This window comes from Euprymna scolopes, chromosome 23, assembly GCF_053919585.1.
Source record: "Euprymna scolopes isolate OS-2025 chromosome 23, ASM5391958v1, whole genome shotgun sequence".
NCBI lineage: Eukaryota > Metazoa > Mollusca > Cephalopoda > Sepiida > Sepiolidae > Euprymna > Euprymna scolopes.
The window spans coordinates 52,872,843-52,899,158 of NC_136504.1; the positions used below are offsets into that span (position 1 = coordinate 52,872,843).

The 26,316-nt window shown below is 36.8% G+C and overlaps 1 protein-coding gene across 2 annotated transcripts in view; it reads left to right on the forward strand.

The window, feature by feature from the left end:
• Positions 1-16,604, forward strand: part of LOC145245899 (protein O-mannose kinase-like) — a 29,169-nt gene extending 12,565 nt beyond the window's left edge. For both annotated transcript variants that reach the window (XM_080107635.1, XM_080107634.1), the window contains exon 3: positions 15,773-16,604. In XM_080107635.1, coding sequence (XP_079963761.1) covers positions 15,773-16,531 — 759 coding nt within the window. In that variant the 3' untranslated portion in view covers positions 16,532-16,604. The remainder of the gene's footprint in view (positions 1-15,772) is intronic.
• The last annotated feature ends 9,712 nt before the right edge of the window (positions 16,605-26,316 follow it).

Sequence of the window (26,316 nt, forward strand, 5' to 3'; positions counted from 1 at the left end):
AAAAATTGACAAATTATACAGATAAAATAACGCATTTAGTCTTTATTAAATAGTTTATTACTTAAGATTCTAACAAGTATTTTCAATAAATCTTTAAAAAAAAGCACAAAAAGTGTTTTCAATAATACTTAAACAAAAAAAAAAAAAAATTCAATAATTTTTAATTAAAATGAGACTAAAAAAAATCTTCAATGATTATTAAATAAAAAAAGAAAGATCGGCAAAATGTAATAAAAAAGAGTACATGCTCACTGGAAATATAAATGTGAAAGAAAAAAGTGAAAGAAGTGATTTGCCTTGTCACGATTTCCGGTAGCGCTACACCAGAAGTTGGGAAGTATGTTAGCTGACTTTAACAATATATATTTTCTAAGATAGAAAGATAAGTCATCCTACAGAGCCTAGGGAAACTGTACGATTTCTGTCCTTACATTTAATTAGTGCTAGATCCTCACATTCATTAAGTTTGAATTTGCTGTTTTAGAAATCGATTTCTATATTTGGTAATGTTAAAGTTATTTCCCTTAGAACCTAGCCTCCTTATATAACCTTATAAACCTGACAAGTAAATAGATGGAGTTGTGAGTTTCATATGTGCCATTTTGTGGGTCAGTTTTAATGTGGACAGTCAGCATCAATCACTGCAAATCTCGGGATTACATTTCCTACTGTTAATTTAGTGATTGTCTAATTCACCAAAAAAGGAAAAGAATATCATCTCTTCCAGGTCAATCAGAAGTATTTGGTATTAATATGTTTAAGTACTTTAACGGTGAATGCTCTGACGAACTGCAAGCACTTGTACCCCTTCGACGTAAATACCCCCGACAAACTCGGCAAGCAGCTAAATCCCACCCCTTCACAGTAGAGATCCTTAGATGTAAGAGAGCCTTCTACTCCAGTAGTTTCTTCCACAGACCGGCTAGACTTTGGAATTCCCTTCCGGGTCCCTGCTTCCCCAACTGTACTGACATGTAGAAGTTCAAGTGTAACATAACCGACATCTTACTGCCTAAACCCCTACATAGTACCCCTGTAGCTTATGTCCCTGATAGTATCCCCCTACATCAAAGTGGCAACATGCCTTGTTTGGGATGAAAATGTAAAAAGAAAAAAAAAAATTTACTTTTGCTGTATCTGCTTATATTAGAAATAACAAAGGACATTTGACTGAAATATTTAAAATGAAAAATATAATTTTTGGCATTCCGGCATATTCATTCTTGCATTACCTCCCCTGTTTTATAGACAGGATAGATGATTCAGCGTCCGTTACGAAATATCTTCATACAGATATTATTTATTATAATATATGATATGTAATATTATTTAATTTTTTATTATTTATTATTAACATTTTATATGAAAATAATTGGAACAATGTGAACAATTCTTACTTTTATTTAAAAAATGTGTAATATTTATTTCTTGTAACTGTTTTTTCTTGTGAAACATTATTAATAATAAACATTTTTTACAGAAAAGTATCATTCTTATACCAAAGTGCTTATGATAATATAAATACTACTACTACTACTACTACTAATAATAATAATAATAATAAGTAAAATAATAATAATAAGCATAATACTAATTTATTTAAGAAAGTGATAAATTTCTTCAGTTAAAATATCTGTTGGAAGACGTTTTGTCGGGGACGCCTAATCATCTATCACCATCTAGAAAACGTAAAGTAATGCAATAATGAAATGTCTCGAGAAATATACTGGAATGCCTAATTTTTTAAATAATTTTTCAAAAGTTTTAGTTTTTCCTTTAATTAGCTATGAAATAAATACAAAAAGCAAAATAAAACAACAAAAAAAAATTGCTTGTTGATAAACGTTTGAACTATCTAATACAAGGGAAGTAATTCTGCCTCTGTAAACACGATTATCTCCCCCTTAATTCGTTTTATACGAAATAATTTTAAACAAATTAAAAAAAAGAACGTTTTATACAAACTTAAATTATTCTAATTTCATTTACAAAGGGTTAGAAAAAAAATAATGCAGAGACCAGCTAAAAGTCTGGCTCAGAACGGTGAAACAAGATATCAAGTTCATCCTAGACTCTCGCCTGTACGGGGCTTGCTGCTGGAACTAGGATTGCCTAATATTTGTGTATGCTACTGCAAATAGTTCATCGTACCTTTGGAATTTCATAAATTCTCTGGATGGAGCCAACTAAACCATTCCAGGGTGAAGGCTGAAACAAATATAAGTATGAGGTTAGATTGAAAATAATCTATATATATAAAAGCCAAACGTCTGTGTGTATGTATGTTTGTTTGTAACGCTAAAACTTTTGAAAGACGGAACCAGAGTTGACAAATTTGGTATCATATCGAAGCCCCATATCCCGGATGACAAATATCGAAATTTCACGTCAAACGGACCAGTAGAAAGGGGTGAACTTATCGTTTTTCTCCCAGGGGGGGCCCCCAAAAAACCTGTCATTTTAATGCTTTTTATTACGTTATTCTTGAATGATCCAATGTAATTCATACGTAAAAAAAAAAAAACGCTTAGTCATGTCACGTGACGTGACGTCAACGTCCACTAATGGCGAACAATTGTAAATAACAAGTTCTTTCTACGATACTTTTGCAATTTCTCTTCTCCTTCGTTCTATATATTATTAAACTTCATGACAATATCTCCAACGTAATTAACTGGTTAAAAATAGTATTTATACAAGATTTTTAACGAAAAATGTCAGGAAAAAATGTACAGGAATAAAAAAATTCAGCTTTCAAAATATTCGTCGATAATAAAACCGATCTTTATATTTACGCTAGCCATTTTGTATATTACCACGTGACCTCCTACCTCTTAAACTGGAGTAAATTTTTTTTTCTATTATATATACATTATTTTCTATAAAATTAAGTGTAGACTTTATAATTAAAACAAAAAATGTTATTCATACGTAAAAAAAAAACGCTTAGTCATGTCACGTGACGTGACGTCAACATCCACTAATGGCGACCAATTGTAAATAACAACTTTTTTCACAAAACCAACGCCGTCTTTCTCTTTTTTTTCTCTCTCTCTCTCTCTCTCTCACCCACTTACTCTTCCCTCTCTCTCACCCTCTTTCTCTTGACGTCACACCACTGTTAAACTGTGGGGGGGGGGAAGAGGCAGCTTCAAAACCAACAAAAACAGTGCACCCATTCCCAGGCATTATCTCCTATAGATGCACATTTTATTAGAACCGCTTGTGTCCTCTTTCCTAACTCTCTCTCTATCACCATATTTCTCTCTCTCTCTCACTCTCTTCTCTCTCTCTCTCACCCTGTTTCTCTTCTCTCTATATTAGCACTTATCAAGGCCAATAGGCAAATCGAGGATAGACTCGACGATGAGAGTTCAAACGTGCACAGTATTACAATTTGGAAAAGAGGATGGAACAACTTTCTCTTCTGCCTCTCTCTAACACTCTTTATCTTCTCTCTCTCTCTCACCCTGTTTCTCTTCTCTCTATATTAGCACTTATCAAGGCAAATAGGCAACTCGAGGATGAACTCGACTCACCATATTTCTCTCTCTCTCTCTCACTCTCTTCTCTCTCTCTCTCTCTAGACCTCTTTCTCTTCTCTTTCTCTCTCTCACCCTCTTTATCTACTCTCTCTCTCTCTCACCCTCTTTCCCTTCTATCTATATTAGCACTTATCAAGGCCAATAGGCAACTCGAGATTGAGAGTTCAAACGTGCACAGTAGTGAAATTTGGGAAAGAGGATGGAACAACTTTCTCTTCTGCCTCTCTCTCACACTATTTATCTTCTCTCTCTCTCTCGCTCTCTCTCTCTCTCACTCTGTTTCTCTTCTCTCTATATTAGCACTTATCAAGGCCAATAGGCAAATCGAGGATAGACTCGACGATGAGAGTTCAAACGTGCACAGTATTACAATTTGGAAAAGAGGATGGAACAACTTTCTCTTCTGCCTCTCTCTAACACTCTTTATCTTCTCTCTCTCTCACCCTGTTTCTCTTCTCTCTATATTAGCACTTATCAAGGCAAATAGGCAACTCGAGGATCAACTCGACTCACCATATTTCTCTTTCTCTCTCTCTCTCTCACTCTCTTCTCTCTCTCTCTCTCTATCTAGACCTCTTTCTCTTCTCTTTCTCTCTCTCACCCTCTTTATCTACTCTCTCTCTCTCTCACCCTCTTTCCCTTCCATCTATATTAGCACTTATCAAGGCCAATAGGCAACTCGAGATTGAGAGTTCAAACGTGCACAGTAGTGAAATTTGGGAAAGAGGATGGAACAACTTTCTCTTCTGCCTCTCTCTCAGACTATTTATCTTCTCTCTCTCTCGCTCTCTCTCTCACCCTGTTTCTCTTCTCTCTATATTAGCACTTATCAAGGCCAATAGGCAAATCGAGGATAGACTCGACGATGAGAGTTCAAACGTGCACAGTATTACAATTTGGAAAAGAGGATGGAACAACTTTCTCTTCTGCCTCTCTCTAACACTCTTTATCTTCTCTCTCTCTCTCACCCTGTTTCTCTTCTCTCTATATTAGCACTTATCAAGGCAAATAGGCAACTCGAGGATGAACTCGACTCACCATATTTCTCTCTCTCTCACTCTCTTCTCTCTCTCTCTCTCTAGACCTCTTTCTCTTCTCTTTCTCTCTCTCACCCTCTTTATCTACTCTCTCTCTCTCACCCTCTTTCCCTTCTATCTATATTAGCACTTATCAAGGCCAATAGGCAACTCGAGATTGAGAGTTCAAACGTGCACAGTAGTGAAATTTGGGAAAGAGGATGGAACAACTTTCTCTTCTGCCTCTCTCTCACACTATTTATCTTCTCTCTCTCTCTCGCTCTCTCTCTCACTCTGTTTTTCTTCTCTCTATATTAGCACTTATCAAGGCCAATAGGCAAATCGAGGATAGACTCGACGATGAGAGTTCAAACGTGCACAGTATTACAATTTGGAAAAGAGGATGGAACAACTTTCTCTTCTGCCTCTCTCTAACACTCTTTATCTTCTCTCTCTCTCTCACCCTGTTTCTCTTCTCTCTATATTAGCACTTATCAAGGCAAATAGGCAACTCGAGGATCAACTCGACTCACCATATTTCTCTCTCTCTCACTCTCTTCTCTCTCTCTCTCTCTAGACCTCTTTATCTTCTCTTTCTCTCTCTCACCCTCTTTATCTACTCTCTCTCTCACCCTCTTTCCCTTCTATCTATATTAGCACTTATCAAGGCCAATAGGCAACTCGAGATTGAGAGTTCAAACGTGCACAGTAGTGAAATTTGGGAAAGAGGATGGAACAACTTTCTCTTCTGCCTCTCTCTCACACTATTTATCTTCTCTCTCTCTCTCGCTCTCTCTCTCACTCTGTTTCTCTTCTCTCTATATTAGCACTTATCAAGGCCAATAGGCAAATCGAGGATAGACTCGACGATGAGAGTTCAAACGTGCACAGTATTACAATTTGGAAAAGAGGATGGAACAATTTTTTCTTCTGCCTCTCTCTAACACTCTTTATCTTCTCTCTCTCTCTCACCCTGTTTCTCTTCTCTCTATATTAGCACTTATCAAGGCAAATAGGCAACTCGAGGATCAACTCGACTCACCATATTTCTCTCTCTCTCTCACTCTCTTCTCTCTCTCTCTCTCTCTCTAGACCTCTTTCTCTTCTCTTTCTCTCTCTCACCCTCTTTATCTACTCTCTCTCTGTCACCCTCTTTCGCTTCTATCTATATTAGCACTTATCAAGGCCAATAGGCAACTCGAGATTGAGAGTTCAAACGTGCACAGTAGTGAAATTTGGGAAAGAGGATGGAACAACTTTCTCTTCTGCCTCTCTCTCACACTATTTATCTTCTCTCTCTTTCTCTGGCTCTCTCTCTCTCTCAGTCTGTTTCTCTTCTCTCTATATTAGCACTTATCAAGGCCAATAGGCAAATCGAGGATAGACTCGACGATGAGAGTTCAAACGTGCACAGTATAACAATTTGGAAAAGAGGATGGAACAACTTTCTCTTCTGCCTCTCTCTAACACTCTTTATCTTCTCTCTCTCTCACCCTGTTTCTCTTCTCTCTATATTAGCACTTATCAAGGCAAATAGGCAACTCGAGGATCAACTCGACTCACCATATTTCTCTCTCTCTCACTCTCTTTTCTCTCTCTCTCTCTAGACCTCTTTCTCTTCTCTTTCTCTCTCTCTCACCCTCTTTATCTACTCTCTCTCTCACCCTCTTTCCTTTCTATCTATATTAGCACTTATCAAGGCCAATAGGCAACTCGAGATTGAGAGTTCAAACGTGCACAGTAGTGAAATTTGGGAAAGAGGATGGAACAACTTTCTCTTCTGCCTCTCTCTCACACTATTTATCTTCTCTCTCTCTCTCGCTCTCTCTCTCTCACCCTGTTTCTCTTCTCTCTATATTAGCACTTATCAAGGCCAATAGGCAAATCGAGGATAGACTCGACGATGAGAGTTCAAACGTGCACAGTATTACAATTTGGAAAAGAGGATGGAACAACTTTCTCTTCTGCCTCTCTCTAACACTCTTTATCTCCTCTCTCTCTCACCCTGTTTCTCTTCTCTCTATATTAGCACTTATCAAGGCAAATAGGCAACTCGAGGATGAACTCGACTCACCATATTTCTCTCTCTCTCTCTCACTCTCTTCTCTCTCTCTCTCTCTAGACCTCTTTCTCTTCTCTTTCTCTCTCTCACCCTCTTTATCTACTCTCTCTCTCTCTCACCCTCTTTCCCTTCTATCTATATTAGCACTTATCAAGGCCAATAGGCAACTCGAGATTGAGAGTTCAAACGTGCACAGTAGTGAAATTTGGGAAAGAGGATGGAACAACTTTCTCTTCTGCCTCTCTCTCACACTATTTATCTTCTCTCTCTCTCTCGCTCTCTCTCTCTCTCACTCTGTTTCTCTTCTCTCTATATTAGCACTTATCAAGGCCAATAGGCAAATCGAGGATAGACTCGACGATGAGAGTTCAAACGTGCACAGTATTACAATTTGGAAAAGAGGATGGAACAACTTTCTCTTCTGCCTCTCTCTAACACTCTTTATCTTCTCTCTCTCTCACCCTGTTTCTCTTCTCTCTATATTAGCACTTATCAAGGCAAATAGGCAACTCGAGGATCAACTCGACTCACCATATTTCTCTTTCTCTCTCTCTCTCTCACTCTCTTCTCTCTCTCTCTCTCTATCTAGACCTCTTTCTCTTCTCTTTCTCTCTCTCACCCTCTTTATCTACTCTCTCTCTCTCTCACCCTCTTTCCCTTCCATCTATATTAGCACTTATCAAGGCCAATAGGCAACTCGAGATTGAGAGTTCAAACGTGCACAGTAGTGAAATTTGGGAAAGAGGATGGAACAACTTTCTCTTCTGCCTCTCTCTCAGACTATTTATCTTCTCTCTCTCTCGCTCTCTCTCTCACCCTGTTTCTCTTCTCTCTATATTAGCACTTATCAAGGCCAATAGGCAAATCGAGGATAGACTCGACGATGAGAGTTCAAACGTGCACAGTATTACAATTTGGAAAAGAGGATGGAACAACTTTCTCTTCTGCCTCTCTCTAACACTCTTTATCTTCTCTCTCTCTCTCACCCTGTTTCTCTTCTCTCTATATTAGCACTTATCAAGGCAAATAGGCAACTCGAGGATGAACTCGACTCACCATATTTCTCTCTCTCTCACTCTCTTCTCTCTCTCTCTCTCTAGACCTCTTTCTCTTCTCTTTCTCTCTCTCACCCTCTTTATCTACTCTCTCTCTCTCACCCTCTTTCCCTTCTATCTATATTAGCACTTATCAAGGCCAATAGGCAACTCGAGATTGAGAGTTCAAATGTGCACAGTAGTGAAATTTGGGAAAGAGGATGGAACAACTTTCTCTTCTGCCTCTCTCTCACACTATTTATCTTCTCTCTCTCTCTCGCTCTCTCTCTCACTCTGTTTTTCTTCTCTCTATATTAGCACTTATCAAGGCCAATAGGCAAATCGAGGATAGACTCGACGATGAGAGTTCAAACGTGCACAGTATTACAATTTGGAAAAGAGGATGGAACAACTTTCTCTTCTGCCTCTCTCTAACACTCTTTATCTTCTCTCTCTCTCTCACCCTGTTTCTCTTCTCTCTATATTAGCACTTATCAAGGCAAATAGGCAACTCGAGGATCAACTCGACTCACCATATTTCTCTCTCTCTCACTCTCTTCTCTCTCTCTCTCTCTAGACCTCTTTCTCTTCTCTTTCTCTCTCTCACCCTCTTTATCTACTCTCTCTCTCACCCTCTTTCCCTTCTATCTATATTAGCACTTATCAAGGCCAATAGGCAACTCGAGATTGAGAGTTCAAACGTGCACAGTAGTGAAATTTGGGAAAGAGGATGGAACAACTTTCTCTTCTGCCTCTCTCTCACACTATTTATCTTCTCTCTCTCTCTCGCTCTCTCTCTCACTCTGTTTCTCTTCTCTCTATATTAGCACTTATCAAGGCCAATAGGCAAATCGAGGATAGACTCGACGATGAGAGTTCAAACGTGCACAGTATTACAATTTGGAAAAGAGGATGGAACAATTTTTTCTTCTGCCTCTCTCTAACACTCTTTATCTTCTCTCTCTCTCTCACCCTGTTTCTCTTCTCTCTATATTAGCACTTATCAAGGCAAATAGGCAACTCGAGGATCAACTCGACTCACCATATTTCTCTCTCTCTCTCACTCTCTTCTCTCTCTCTCTCTCTCTCTAGACCTCTTTCTCTTCTCTTTCTCTCTCTCACCCTCTTTATCTACTCTCTCTCTGTCACCCTCTTTCGCTTCTATCTATATTAGCACTTATCAAGGCCAATAGGCAACTCGAGATTGAGAGTTCAAACGTGCACAGTAGTGAAATTTGGGAAAGAGGATGGAACAACTTTCTCTTCTGCCTCTCTCTCACACTATTTATCTTCTCTCTCTTTCTCTGGCTCTCTCTCTCTCTCAGTCTGTTTCTCTTCTCTCTATATTAGCACTTATCAAGGCCAATAGGCAAATCGAGGATAGACTCGACGATGAGAGTTCAAACGTGCACAGTATAACAATTTGGAAAAGAGGATGGAACAACTTTCTCTTCTGCCTCTCTCTAACACTCTTTATCTTCTCTCTCTCTCACCCTGTTTCTCTTCTCTCTATATTAGCACTTATCAAGGCAAATAGGCAACTCGAGGATCAACTCGACTCACCATATTTCTCTCTCTCTCACTCTCTTTTCTCTCTCTCTCTCTAGACCTCTTTCTCTTCTCTTTCTCTCTCTCTCACCCTCTTTATCTACTCTCTCTCTCACCCTCTTTCCTTTCTATCTATATTAGCACTTATCAAGGCCAATAGGCAACTCGAGATTGAGAGTTCAAACGTGCACAGTAGTGAAATTTGGGAAAGAGGATGGAACAACTTTCTCTTCTGCCTCTCTCTCACACTATTTATCTTCTCTCTCTCTCTCGCTCTCTCTCTCTCACCCTGTTTCTCTTCTCTCTATATTAGCACTTATCAAGGCCAATAGGCAAATCGAGGATAGACTCGACGATGAGAGTTCAAACGTGCACAGTATTACAATTTGGAAAAGAGGATGGAACAACTTTCTCTTCTGCCTCTCTCTAACACTCTTTATCTCCTCTCTCTCTCACCCTGTTTCTCTTCTCTCTATATTAGCACTTATCAAGGCAAATAGGCAACTCGAGGATGAACTCGACTCACCATATTTCTCTCTCTCTCACTCTCTTCTCTCTCTCTCTCTCTCTAGACCTCTTTCTCTTCTCTTTCTCTCTCTCACCCTCTTTATCTACTCTCTCTCTCTCACCCTCTTTCCCTTCTATCTATATTAGCACTTATCAAGGCCAATAGGCAACTCGAGATTGAGAGTTCAAACGTGCACAGTAGTGAAATTTGGGAAAGAGGATGGAACAACTTTCTCTTCTGCCTCTCTCTCACACTATTTATCTTCTCTCTTTCTCTCGCTCTCTCTCTCTCTCTCACTCTTTTTCTCTTCTCTCTATATTGGCACTTATCAAGGCCAATAGGCAAATCGAGGATAGACTCGACGATGAGAGTTCAAACGTGCACAGTATTACAATTTGGAAAAGAGGATGGAACAACTTTCTCTTCTGCCTCTCTCTAACACTCTTTATCTTCTCTCTCTCTCACCCTGTTTCTCTTCTCTCTATATTAGCACTTATCAAGGCAAATAGGCAACTCGAGGATCAACTCGACTCACCATATTTCTCTCTCTCTCTCTCACTCTCTTCTCTCTCTCTCTCTCTAGACCTCTTTCTCTTCTCTTTCTCTCTCTCTCACCCTCTTTATCTACTCTCTCTCTCACCCTCTTTTTCTTCTATCTATATTAGCACTTATCAAGGCCAATAGGCAACTCGAGATTGAGAGTTCAAACGTGCACAGTAGTGAAATTTGGGAAAGAGGATGGAACAACTTTCTCTTCTGCCTCTCTCTCACACTATTTATCTTCTCTCTCTCTCTCGCTCTCTCTCTCTCTCACCCTGTTTCTCTTCTCTCTATATTAGCACTTATCAAGGCCAATAGGCAAATCGAGGATAGACTCGACGATGAGAGTTCAAACGTGCACAGTATTACAATTTGGAAAAGAGGATGGAACAACTTTCTCTTCTGCCTCTCTCTAACACTCTTTATCTTCTCTCTCTCTCACCCTGTTTCTCTTCTCTCTATATTAGCACTTATCAAGGCAAATAGGCAACTCGAGGATCAACTCGACTCACCATATTTCTCTTTCTCTCTCTCTCTCTCACTCTCTTCTCTCTCTCTCTCTATCTAGACCTCTTTCTCTTCTCTTTCTCTCTCTCACCCTCTTTATCTACTCTCTCTCTCTCTCACCCTCTTTCCCTTCTATCTATATTAGCACTTATCAAGACCAATAGGCAACTCGAGATTGAGAGTTCAAACGTGCACAGTAGTGAAATTTGGGAAAGAGGATGGAACAACTTTCTCTTCTGCCTCTCTCTCACACTATTTATCTTCTCTGTCTCTCGCTCTCTCTCTCACCCTGTTTCTCTTCTCTCTATATTAGCACTTATCAAGGCCAATAGGCAAATCGAGGATAGACTCGACGATGAGAGTTCAAACGTGCACAGTATTACAATTTGGAAAAGAGGATGGAACAACTTTCTCTTCTGCCTCTCTCTAACACTCTTTATCTTCTCTCTCTCTCTCTCACCCTGTTTCTCTTCTTTCTATATTAGCACTTATCAAGGAAAATAGGCAACTCGAGGATCAACTCGACTCACCATATTTCTCTCTCTCTCACTCTCTTCTCTCTCTCTCTCTCTCTAGACCTCTTTCTCTTCTCTTTCTCTCTCTCTTTATCTACTCTCTCTCTCTCACCCTCTTTCCCTTCTATCTATATTAGCACTTATCAAGGCCAATAGGCAACTCGAGATTGAGAGTTCAAACGTGCACAGTAGTGAAATTTGGGAAAGAGGATGGAACAACTTTCTCTTCTGCCTCTCTCTCACACTATTTATCTTCTCTCTCTCTCTCTCGCTCTCTCTCTCACCCTGTTTCTCTTCTCTCTATATTAGCACTTATCAAGGCCAATAGGCAAATCGAGGATAGACTCGACGATGAGAGTTCAAACGTGCACAGTATTACAATTTGGAAAAGAGGATGGAACAACTTTCTCTTCTGCCTCTCTCTAACACTCTTTATCTTCTCTCTCTCTCTCACCCTGTTTCTCTTCTCTCTATATTAGCACTTATCAAGGAAAATAGGCAACTCGAGGATCAACTCGACTCACCATATTTCTCTCTCTCTCACTCTCTTCTCTCTCTCTCTCTATCTCTCTCTCTAGACCTCTTTCTCTTCTCTTTCTCTCTCTCACCCTCTTTATCTACTCTCTCTCTCACCCTCTTTCCCTTCTATCTATATTAGCACTTATCAACGCCAAAAGGCAACAAGGATGAGCGTTCAAACGTGCACAGTAGTGAAATTTGGGAAAGAGGATGGAACAACTTTCTCTTCTGCCTCTCTCTCACGAAAGACGATTGAACAACTTTCTCTTCTGCCTCTCTCTCACACTCTTTATCTTCTCTCTCTCTCTACCCCTGTTTCTCTTCTCTCTATATTAGCACTTATCAAGGCCAATAGGCAACTCGAGGATCAACTCGACGATGAGAGTTCAAACGTGCACAGTATTCAAATTTGGGAAAGAGGATGGAACAACTTTCTCTTCTGCCTCTCTCTCAAACTCTTTATCTTCTCTCTCTCTCTCACCCTGTTTCTCTTTTCTCTATATAAGCACTTATCAAGGCAAATAGGCAACTCGAGGATCAACTCGACCATGAGAGTTCAAACGTGCACAGTATTCAAATTTGGGAAAGAGGATGGAACAACTTTCTCTACTGCCTCTCTCTCCCACTCTTTATCTTCTCTCTCTCTCACCCTGTTTCTCTTCTCTCTATATTAGCACTTATCAAGGCCAATAGGCAACTCGAGGATCAACTCGACCATGAGAGTTCAAACGTGCACAGTATTCAAATTTGGGAAAGAGGATGGAACAACTTTCTCTTCGGCCTCTCTCTCACACTCTTTATCTTCTCTCTCTCTCACCCTGTTTCTCTTCTCTCTATATTAGCACTTTTCAAGGCCAATAGGCAACTCGAGGATCAACTCGACGATGAGAGTTCAAACGTGCACAGTATTCAAATTTGGGAAAGAGGATGGAACAACTTTCTCTACTGCCTCTCTCTCACACTCTTTATCTTCTCTCTCTCTACCCCTGTTTCTCTTCTCTCTATATTAGCACTTATCAAGGCCAATAGGCAACTCGAGGATCAACTCGACGATTAGAGTTCAAAGGTGAACAGTAGTCAAATTTGGGAAAGAGGATGGAACAACTTTCTCTTCTGCCTCTCTCTCACACTCTTTATCTTTTCTCTCTCTCTCTCACCCTGAAAGATTCCTCTCCCCTAAGAATAAAACATATGTTCAATATCTGCTTTTGTTTTTATATTGTTGTTACGGTCCCGGGCAACGCCGGGTAGCCCTGCTAGTCTATATATATAAAAGCGAAAATGTGTGTATTGTATGTATGTGTGTTTGTGTGTCCACTAAAAACTTTTGACAGACAGAACAAAGATTGACAACCTTGGTATCATATTGAAGCTCCATCCTTCGCCCGAAAAATATCGAAAAATTGGCCAAAAACATTCATTTTTTCACCCTGAAATCAACAATTTTCTACAGGGGGGGGGTCAACAAAAACCGTCCTCAAATGACGAGATCGGTTCTATGCATGTGTCAGATGACGTCATGACCTGATTTAGTTTAAATAGTTGAAGAACTGACACAATTTCATGTACGTCATGTTAGCTCAGTTGGTTAGAGTGTTGGTTCATTATCTAAATGTTTTGGGTTCGAATGTGAGATGTCTTTTTTTTTTTTTCGATTTTTAAAATTTAAATATTGAAGCAGGGTTATTTAAGCCATTTTTCACGTAACGTTCGTTTTTCTGTTTTTTTTTTACTTCGCTTATTCTTAGGTTTTCATTAACACCCCCCACACTCGACCGACCACACACACCCAAAAATACCTGGGTACCCAATGATTTTTTAAATTTTAATATCGAAACAGGCTTATTTAAGCCATTTTTAACATGTTTTTTTTTTTGGTTGTAGTTTTAACGTTTGTTTTTCTGTTTTCTTTTTTGTTTTTTCGATTTTTACATTTACCATCATTCGTTTGCCTTACATTAGTTTCTTTTGTGTTTTTTTTTCTCAATGTTTTGATTACCCACCGCCCGGGTACCCCCCGTTTTATTTTTCAGATAAGTTTTAACGTTCGTTTTTCTGTTTCTTTTACTTTGCTTATTCTTAGGTTTCCACCCCCATCGACCACACACACCAAAACACACCCGGACAACACCGGGTACCCCTTGCTAGTCTATAATATAAATCTCACCTGTCTGTTTAAATGTATGTATGTATGTATGTCTGTCTAAAACTTTCGACAGAGGCATCAGAGTTTCACAAGATCAGTATCATTTTGAAGCTCAATCCTTCGGATGACAAATATCGCAAAATTGGGCAAAAACATTAATTCCTTCACCCTCAACTGGGCATTTTTCTACATGGAGGGTCGTTTTTTTTTTCTGACATTTTTTGCAAGTCATTCAATCCTCGACGTCGCATAAAAGGCGTTATTTCGACCATCCGTGACATCACAACCACAGTAGGCACATCGATAAGACTGTTTGTCTTTCTTTTCACCTCTTTTTTTTTTTCTAGCGTGTTACGGGTTCGAGCCTGCTTGCTACCATAAGACTCTGACCACCCGGGGTGACTTTGAGCCATTAAAATAAAATAAAAAAATAAATAAATGTGTAAATAACTCTGGAGCAAATATTTGCTGCTGCGCTAAAATGCGTCTGTAAAATTATGAAATCGTATAGGACCTGGAAATTATATTTAAAATTCAGAGATCATATGTTACTTACTCATTATTATTTTAATTTATATTTATTTTAAAGGATCAAAATCACCCAGGGTGGCCAGTGTCACCCCAGTTTACGTTACTCCTATTTTTTTTTTATTTTATTTTTTTTTTGCGCTTGCAATTTTTCATTTTTTTTTTTTTTTGGCTCAGCCAACACCACTTTCTTTTCTGCCTTTACATCATGGGTTCAAGCCTGCATGCCTATTACAACTTTGTTTTTTGCTCAACACACACCTCCAAACCCCCGGGCAACATCGGGCACCCAGGCCAGGCTAGTTTAAAATAAAACCCATGTGGTGTGATTATGCTGCTTGTAACCTTTCTGAAAATATTTTTGATTTTCCTTTTACTTTCATGCTTAGAACCTGATTAAACTTGGCTTATTTCTTGTCTATTTTTTCTTATTATTTCTATTTGAAATATTTTTAAAGTTTTCCTTTTTTATTTTATCTCCACAGGAGAATTTCAAAGCCAAACAAATGATTCAATTTTTTTAAAAAAATTAATTGTTTTAAATCTTGAATTGGTATTTATCCAGAACCTTACCTAACTTCACTTCAATATCTTCCGGCATGATTGCGGAAGCAGTTGGAAAAAGTCGATGTGAATACTGCCAGAGACAGTAAAGTTAAAACACTGAAAACAAAACTTTAAAACATGAAAATTATATGAAAAAAATTTTCTTCCAAGAAAAGTTTTCAAATAAATATTTTATTTTAATGGAAACAACTATGAAAGAAAACATTTTTTGTTTCAAGAATTTAATTTTTTTTTAATTGTTTTTATAAGAAAAGTGTCAAATAAAATTTTTTTTTCCACTTACAACAAGAAAACTTACAAATAAATACATATTTATCATATAAACATGGGAACAACTAAAAAATAAATAAGTATTTTAAGCATGTTTTTTGCCAAATTTTTTTTTACTTCAAAAGGTTTTCTGTTGATACTTGTTTTCATTAAATCTTTAAGGGAGGGAGGTTCTTTTTTATTTAACACAGATTGCTGTATTTCATTTTTGATTTAAAAAAAAAAAAAAAAAAAAATTCTTGTTGCAATGACTTTCACGATTTCATTGAAACTTGTTGTCTGCTTAACAGCTGATTAGATAATTGTATCAGCATCTTCTGGCTGCTTACTGTAACCTCCCAAAAGATGCTGATGTAAAGTTGGGTCAGGTTCTGGATAAGTAATCTTGAATATTTGACGTTAGATGTCTTCATTGGATTTTATATTATCTGCATCTTTTTATATGATTACAATTTGTGTATTTTCAGATATTCAAAGCATTTTGGAAGGACTTTACATTCGCTTTAAATATTGCTTCTCGTGAGGAATATTATCCCGATTATAAGCATGGTAAGTCTATGATCACGCGTCTGCAACCAAATCCACACGTCATCCAGCTGATCGGAGCCTGTGGCACGCGTTACCTCACTGAATACCACCACCTGACATCTGCTGATAAGTTTCTACATTACATTACATCCGATAAGTACAAGCATCATGACTCGCTGGAACTGCGCTACCAACTCTGCATGGATTATCTCCATATCCTAGACCTCCTTCATAATGGCCCGATAGGAACGCGCGTCCTCTGTGATTCTAATGATCTAAAAAAGATGCTCAGTCAATTCCTCTTACGTTCCGACTTTCGATTAATCTATAACGACATGGACGCCCTGCCGGAGGTTAATCACACTGCAAATCGTCTCATCAAGTGCGGACACAAGGAGATCACTGGAGATTTTGTTGCCCCTGAACAGTTGTGGCCGTATCCAGAGAAAGAATTTTCAGATGATGAAATGCCACCGTATGACGAGAAGACGGACATCTGGAAAATTCCGAGTATCTTTAATTATTTCTTAGACTCTCGGACGGACGCGGCTTCAATAAAATTACATTTGTTTCACATTCACTTGAAATGTCGAGAGGAAAATCCAAAATTACGGCCAACTGTCAGGGAAGTAATTACTGAATATAAGCAGGCATGGAATTCATATAAAAATCAACAGAATCGTAGAACTGAACTTTAATTGTGTTTATTTTTTTTTTAATATTTTTATTTATATTTTATCGATAAAAAATTAAAATATAAAAAAAACATTATTTATTTTCTGAAAAGTTATTTTTAAAAATTTATATTTTAATTATTTTCTTGTTTTATTTAATGTTAACTTTTTTCCCCAAAAGGTTTATATATGGGAAAACAAAAGGCTTATATACAAGTAAAGAAAAGGTTTATATACAAGCAAAGAAAAGGTTTATATGTGGGCAAAGAAAAGGTTTATATACGGGCAAAGAAAAGGTTTATATACGGGCAAAAAAAAAGGTTTATATACGGGCAAAGAAAAGGCTTATATACAAGCAAAGAAAAGGTTTATATACAGGCAAAGAAAAGGTTTATATACGGGCAAAGAAAAGGTTTATATACGGGCAAAGAAAAGGTTTATATACAGGCAAAGAAAAGGTTTATATATGGGAAAACAAAAGGCTTATATACAAGCAAAGAAAAGGTTTATATACGGGCAAAAAGAAGGTTTATATACGGGCAAAGAAAAGGTTTATATACGGGCAAAGAAAAGGTTTATATACGGGCAAAAAAAAGGTTTATATACAGGCAAAGAAAAGGTTTATATACAGGCAAAGAAAAACTATAAGGAATGAAATAAGGTGAGGTTTACAGTGTTTGTGAATAAAACATTCAATACAGTAATCAATACAAGATTCAATACAATACTCAGTTATTAATGACCTTCGTTCAGTCTTGAGAGACAATGGTTACTGTAACTGTGGAATGAGGGTTGTGGAATCTCCAACCACACTTCTCTTGAATCGGCACTGCTTGATTTCAGTAACAAGGCAAAGTCTAGGACGACTGCAAATAATGCAGAGAGCACATACAGCATCTGATATTCCCAAATGGTCACCCATTTTAGTACTGACCAGGCTCAATGATGCTTAACTTCGATGATGAAACAGAAACTGGTGTGTCGAAGTGATTATGCCGTACAATCAATATAGTGCTTAAGAACAACACTGGATATGTTGCTCAATAGAAAACTCAATATAATGATCAACACAAGATTCGGTATGTTCAATACTCAATATAATGCTGAATATAATACTCAATACAACATTTGATATCAAAATAATTTGTTACTACAATCCCAATAGCTTTTATAATTATATAAGCATTACAACATTTTTATTTAACATATATAGACAGTACATATGGGTAGCAGGACAGCACTACTGTCAAAGGAAAAGTAAGCCACCACCTTCTCTCCACTAGTCTGTGGGAGACTCTTGGGTAAGGTCGAGAATCCACTTTAGTCCCCTGATCAGGGTAACGTGAGGCCATGAAAAGCAGATGTAATACGAAAGCAAACAAATAATTCTGTTCATGGTTTTGTATTTCGTTGTGCTGAGCAGAAGATAGCTCTGGGTACAATGGTCAAGACAACCCTCCGGTATGGGCACTGCTCGGACAGAAAGAAACTGCAAGATACTGGACAGCTGCAAAGAAAGCTATGGAAATACATCAGACTGTTTATTCGAGAAACAGCATGAATAGCGTTCTGAATCAGAACACCTCGCTTGGTAGGGAAGCAGAGGATGACAGTATGAACACCTGGGAAAAATAAAAAATGATGAGCAACAATGAATTCATGAATGCTTTCAAGGGAGAGAAATGGATGGAGAGCCATAGCCGTCAATGCCTGTACCAGGCAAGATACCACTTGAATGAATAAATGTGAACAGCATATTGCATGTGCTATCACATATTGTATGTTAAGCTACATTCATTAAATTCATTTTAAATAAATATTGGTGCTGATTATAAACTCTAATACAATTAAACAACATAATGGCTTCTACAATTTATCTCATTTAATCAGCAAATTAATACTGAATAGAATTTAAATTTGGATCCAGGTTTGTATTTTACATCATATTTTTAGCAAAACTTTGTTCATTACGTTAATATTTAAAGACAAGCAATAAAAAACACATTCTACTTCATCGATGCACTGCATATTTTGGATTTTGACATCTATGCATGTTCGAAACAAAAAATAAAAACATTCTTTTCACATCATAGACTCACTTCGTATTTTCAAATTTAAACTTTTATATTTCTTCATCAAATCGGTTATCTTGAGAAAGTCTTTGAGCAAAGATGAAATGTTGATGAATATATAAACAATTTTTGGTTTTTCTTTTTTTTTCACATATACATATATAAGTATGATGAGAATAATGGAAATAGTATTCTGACAAAATAATCATTCATCCAGAGGAAGTCTTAAAATAAAGACAAAACGTTGATGAACACACAACTCTGTTTCCTTTTTATTTCTCTATGTATAAGTATATAAAAAGGAAAAATCAACAATATTAAAATATATGCTACTGCATATATTTTTAATCATCTATTCAATAAGAAAATTACATTAGGAATTTTAGGTATAACAAACATTTATATCCCTTATTAATCTATATGAAACTGAAACTAAAATAGCCTTCTTTGACCTTCGGGCTAAGATCAATGTGTAGTCTCTGTTTTGTCCAAAGATGGTACAATAATATTGTGGAATTTCCGTTCATGACCAAAATTCATAGAATGGAAATATGTCATAAACTCCCACAAGGTATACTCTTAAACATGAATGAACACATATCTAAGAGAATGGCTGAAACCTTGGAGGAAAACCTCCAATCTGTAGTAGAATCGGGTTATAAATAGATGGTAACATTTAATGCTGGCAAGACTAAGCTTTTTTCAATTACAAGAAACCTTCTCAACCACTAATTGTCATCGCTACTGATGCACTACCTGAAAGTTCTTTATTCAAACTCCTCGGCTTAACAGTCACAGGCAACATGAACTGGAACAATAACATTGAAGATATAGTCAAGGTTGCTGTAAAGAAGGTGGGCTCTCTCTACCATGCAAGAAAATTACTCATGCCTGAGAGTATCCTATATCTTTACAAAGCCACCATTCGCCCATGCATGGTGTATTATTGGGTCCTATCTTTAAATTTGAATAACTTTAAAAATAGGACCCTTATTTTAGCCCACCCTGTATTTGGGCTGGTGCATCTACCACTAGTCTCTCACTCTTAGGATCCAAAAAAGAGTCTCCAATCCAAAAAATATGTATCAGATTGTCTCTCCATCTCATTCTTGGTCTTCCCTTTGGCTTCTTATGTTCACAAAGTGTCTATTCCCGTTGTCCTGATGGATCACCTGTTGTCCTGTTGTCTAGCTACGTGTCCTGCCCATCTGTGTTTGGATGTTTTGATGGCAGTATTGATGTCAATAACTCTTGTTTGTTGGCGGATCCAGATGTTCATTTTTCTGTCTTGTAGAGTGATGTCTAACATTATCCTCTTCATCTTCCTTTGTGCTACTGCCAAGATTTCACATTGGAGAGTTGTCAGGACCCATGTTTCACTACTGTAGATCATCACAGGTAGTACATATTCATTGAAGATCTTCGCTTTGATTGACATATTTGCTTATCGGCTTCTCATGATATTCTTCACTTTCCCAAAAGCTGCCCATCCTAATGCTACCCTTCCCTTTATCTCAGGGAGGAGATCTCCATCTTTCGTAATTTTCTTTCCCAAGTAGATACAGCTTTCAACTTTCAACTTTCTGTATGCACACACATATATCTGATATATTTTTATTTTACATTTTAAAACAGTACTCTACGTACACATGTTTCGCTGTTCTAGAGCTCATCACCATTACGTGATTGTGCTAGGACTCGAACCATAGGTTATATAGTCGAGTGCGTATATCATTACGCTACGGGCCTCAACATGACCCTCCACAACACCAAAGCCAGCCTGATTGCCAACATCCGCCGAGTATTTGCCGAGTTCACGCTGGTGCTTGTGGAAAAGACACACTCCCAGTTCTGGACCTGTATCAAGACAGTGATTGAGGCTGAAGGCGGCTACATTGAATAGATGTCAACTCTACTATATAATCAAGTTACCTGAATCGATTTTTTCAATAAAAGTTTTAAAATAAAGCTGTAAGTGTTGTTTTCTTTAGGACAACAATTTACCATTCCACCCTGTAATTAAGATGCATGATATCATTCCACCCTGTAATTAAGATAAATGATATCATTCCACCCTGTAATTAAGATAAATGATATCATTCCACCCTGTAATTAAGATACATGATACCATTCCACCCTGTAATTAAGATACGAGAACATGATACATTGAAAAATAACAGGACATGGATATTTGGTATCAACTTACGATGCACGTGTGTGCCTTTATTTATGTCTCCATGATGACAGTTTCAAAATGATGCAGATATATAATCAGCTCAATAGAAGAGGAGTCAGATCTTCTAGAGCTAAAGTAGAGTAAATAGAAGGCAAACGAAATTAATACAAAACTAACAGGGCCTGTGAAAATTCCACAGAGGACCTATTCATACGTAATATAATGATGTTGACATTCTGTGGATGTTCAACGTAAATGGAGACGCCTGAATATTATTGTATCTCTTGTTAAAACTTCAAAAGTATTTATCTAAACTAGCAGGGACGCCCGGCATAGCCCGATCGTAAAATATGCTTAAATATGATATTTTAATTCTTGCAGATTTCATATATATTATTAGAGAGTCAATTTTGTATCGATTCTTATATATTATAAAGTTGTGAGTTCAAAAATAAAAAAATATCCCATATGACTTGGGTGCATCAGCTTGAATAAAAATCGAAACCCAAACATATGAATAAAAAAGAAATGTATATCTATGATATATAACTAGTTCTTTCAGCTATAATCGAAACCGAACCGAAAACTTATAAAGAATTCTTGATAAAATTATAAAAAAAATATAGATGACTTGAGTGCCATCAGCTATAATCGAAACCGAGACCAAAACTTAAGAATTCTTGGTAAAATTATTTATTACAAGAAATGAAAGGTCATAACAATTAAACGACAGTCACTCAGAAGAAAAAAGATGTAAGCGTGACACACAAAATTACACGCTATCATATTTATATATAGATTATTTACACATGTTCTAAGAATACAAAACAAGAACAAATTAGAATTATAGGATAGCCTGTCGGAGTGTATATTTACTGTGTATAAATGAGTCTCTATTTACTGTTGACGTGCCATCTGTGTGTATGTACTCCTTGTGATCGTCTCTAGTTTTTTTTTTTTTTTACATGAAAGTCACCACTTATCAAGGCCCAGAGGCCACTCGGGGACAAGGGTTATTGCATGTACAGTAATCAGTTATATGTATATTTATAACAATCTATTTTTGTGCATGTGTGCGTGTTCACATATAGCAACAATAAAAGGCCTTCGGGTCAAGATCAAAGTGTAGTATCTGTTCTTCAGATCTACACTTCAATTTATTGTTCTCTGTCAGTGGAGGAGAAATCCTTCACGACTGAGAATTTTTATTTTTGTTCCATTTCTCCACATTAAAAAACGACTCTGGTGTCTAACTCTGTCCCGTGGGGAGGCATTGTAAATAGGAACAATAAAAGGACAGATACAATTCTATGAGGTGTATCTCGGAGAATAGGGAAACATACCTTCCATTTGGTTGATCGTGTGTTGACTGATCCTTGGAATAAACTGCAGTATGAAGATTTTTACAATAGAAATCTTGCTTGTATTTACAGCTTTTATTTTCTGATGCTTTCCCGTTGAAAAAGGCACACTGGTGTTTAGTTCTACATCTTAATTATTAACACCCCCTGTTTGGGGCCATCACGATTCGTTGACCGTCTCTTTCAAACTCTGATTGCCAACAACCATTACAGACTGACTTAACTAACTCATTACATGTATTACCAAACTATTTTTTTTTTACATCATTAACTCCACATAACCTTAAGATCACCTGATGCCATTACTAAAATCATCTTAATTGTTTATGTTCTAACATTCTTGTTTGTTTTAACATTCCTACGTTAACATTCCTTAGAACTATTAAATGCTACCCCTCCTGTGTTGATGAAAAGATTATATACAGGGTGACCCCCCCCCCCAAAAAAAATAAAAGCTAAATGAAGGCCATCTAGAACATATGCTGTAGAACGGAGAAAAAAAGGCCAAAAACCCTAGTGTTTTGATGTTATGTTTTGAATATAATAAACTAGTTATGACCAAAGTTTCATTTCATTCGGACAAAACACTAAGAAACAGGACCTAATAAGAGTTGGGGCCCGTGTTTTTTGGTCACCCTGTATGAATAAAGTTTGTATTGTTTCTGAAATGATCGTACATATATCTAAAGTGTTATTCTGAATTCTTGGAACATATGTAAAATGATCTGGTATTAATTTCATTTATCTCCTGTTTCTTGTATAGCACTGGGTTTCATATTGGGGCTCATATATCGGGTACATGTAATAGAGAGGTAACAATGAGGGAAACAAGACATTTATAGCAGTCCTGGGATGCTTGAGACTTCATATAATATACTGACTGGAGATGTATACAAGTTCTTAACACAGAGGAGGGGAATCATTACTTATGATGGAGGAGGGGACACATTACTTGGAAGGGGGTTATACAAAGTTCATTTAGGTGATGATAGACAAAACACATTTACTTTGCAGTTGTTGAATATTGATGGTGATTCTTTATTTCATTTGATCGGTCGAATGATGACGTCAAGAATTCACATTTTTTCTACATGGTTAAACTTCTACCCCTCTGCCTCTAAGGGGACCCTCCTCTGACCATGTCAGCTCTTTCCGACTGACTCTGCTGACTGTTCAAACTTGACTGCCCAACTGCTCTGATCTGACTAATGCTAGCTCCTATATTGAGAATTCCCTTTTTGCTATGACGTCAGATGTGTGGTTCCAAAATGAGACCAACTCACGTGGCTAAGCACACATTTTCCAAACACACTTTTGACAACAAAGAATTCTCAACTAACCTATTTTTTAACCTAACCTATTTTCTTACAATATATTTTTAATTTGTATTGTTTGTTCTTTTTAGCTGACATTTTTAATTCAGTTTTCATAAACAATCAAATTCTTTTCACAATACAAACAATATCTAACTATTTTATATAGAATTTAACAATAGCTAAATTCTAACATTCCAATTTCTAAATCTATTTTTGAATCTTGCGTACAAGGTTCGAGTTTCAGCTTATCCTGATTTCATTTTTCACTTATCTAATATTCCTTCTATCTACAGGAAAAGGGGACAGCCCTTTTTCCTGTAACAATGATTACCCTCTCTTATCTCCCTCTCTCTGTGTGTATATATAGGACAGAATTTACAGTAAACTGCAGGTTTTTACATTAGAGTTTCCTTCTCCTAGATACATGTCTTAATGAAGAATGGGAGTGCATCTCTCCCAGTGAATTAGTGCCCCGAGATACGAACCTGGAAATTTTTACAAGTCTGCATGGTACATACAGCGAAACAATATATATATATATATATATATATATATATATATATATATATATATATATATATATATAAAGTGAACGTGTCTGTCTGTGTGTCTGTGTGTCTGTGTACATTTCCCTACACAATAACTCTGTCAATTTTAAGTCTACAGACTCGAAATTTGATATACAGGGTACTGAGATTTGGGAAAATCTTTGTAATCCGTTTTCGGCCAGAAATTTGGCTGTTAAGGGGTCAAACTTCAACGATTTGACCTTTCAGAACTCTACCAAACTCCTTTGACAATTTTGGGTATAAACAATTGAAATTTTAGATATAGGTTCCTTGGTCATGGATCTAACTTGATTTGAGCCCAAAACAATAAATGTTAAGGCGTCATAATAGGGGTCAAATTAAAAAAAAATTTGTCCTCTGCGGTCTCTACCAAATTACTCAGACAATTTCTGGTCTAAACATTTGAAATTTTGCATAAAGGGTATTCAGAGATAGGGCAAGCTTGGTTTAGGTAAAAAATTTGAGCTATCAATTTATAAATGTATGTATGTATGTATGTATGTTTGCATGTCTGCCTAAAAGTTTTGACATAGGCGACGGATTTTCACAAGATCAGTTTCGTTTGAAGCTCGACCCTTCAGACGAAAAATACCGAAAAATTGGCTAAAAATATTAATTTCTTCACCCTCAACTGGGCAATTTTCTACAGGGAGGGGTTGCTTTTTTTGCCAATATTTTCGAAAGTCATCCCCTCTTTTCGATTGTCTAGCCTTAATTAAAACCTATGTCACTCCTGGTTTGACGGTGGTCGTAACAGCAAAGACGTCATGTTTTTTCCCGTTCTTTTCCTCCTTCACGGTATGGGTTTGAACCTGCCTTCCTACTACTACTTTTTTTTTTTTGCTCAACATACACCTCTAAACACCCCGGCACCCATGCTAGTATATAATAGTTTGCAAAATTCCAAAGATCAATTTTCGCAATTGGTAATTTATTGTTTTTCAAAAAGTGCATTGTTTCGTTTGCGACTAACAAGTTGACAAAATTATGTTTTGCTGCATTTTTAGTCACTTACTCTTCAGATGTTAACCTTAGAAAAACATTATTTTGAACAACTCACATAGTCCATACAACCGACAAACTGTCCCCTTTCTTTCTTGTTAAGAAGGCTACTATCGTGCTGTATATATCTTAACTGAATTATTATTATTATTATTTTCAATTTATTTACAGTTTTTTTTTGTTTTACAATTTTGTAATATTGTAATGTGTACCTTTGGAATAACAATACATAACCAACAGTGAAAACTTGATCTTTGTAATTTGAAGTACTATTATATTACACTATATATGCTCTGGTTTTACTAAAGACATTCATTGAGCTTGGTCATTTTTACCTTTATATATATATATATATATATATATATATATATATATATATATATATAAACATCTTAGTTATAATTATTTTTGTAATCTATTTAGATCGGCATATATAAACTTGTAACGTTTTAAATAAATGACCAACCTATATACATATATATTTAGAATATAACTGTATTGTTATCTATTTACACACACACACACACACACACACACACACACACACACACACACACACACACACACACACACACACACACATATATAGTGTATAAGGTAAACAAATGTTATTCAATCAAAACATGATATAGACATAGAAAAACATTCGGTGAAAAATCAAGCCTTACAGGTGAATTGATGTGGCAATCAATAATAATCAATTGTGAGCAATCATTCTTGAAAGAACTTGATTGATTAACTATAGAAAATAAAAGAACAACAATCGATTGTTCCTCTTGGGAAGCATTAAAAAAATTGCTTTTCTTTTCTCTTCATTCTTCGACTCTTCAGATTTTCAATTTTTTTTTTCTAAGTCCAGATAAGCTGTGATGAAACGTTATATATGAACACATGCTCAGAAGTTATTTTCGATTTGCTACCAAGGTCGACTTTCTTTTAAATTTTGACTCCTTACAAGTATTTTTACGAGCTAAAAACCAAATAGAAAGTCAAATTTAACTTTTTCTTGAAAAACAAAACACACACACACACACACACACACACACACACACACACACACACACACACACACACACACACACACACACACACACACACACACACAAAAATGCCTTGAGGAACAAGCAGGTGATTAGAAAGGAAACATATTGTAAAAGAAATTATTTGAAAATGAATGATGTCATTGGCAACTTTATAGATAGACTAGACCAGGGTTTCCCAAACTTCAGGACACCATGGAGACCCTGAGCAGGGCAAAGGTTTTTCATCGAGCATAACAAGAAAATTACTAAAACAAATACGGAAAACATTAA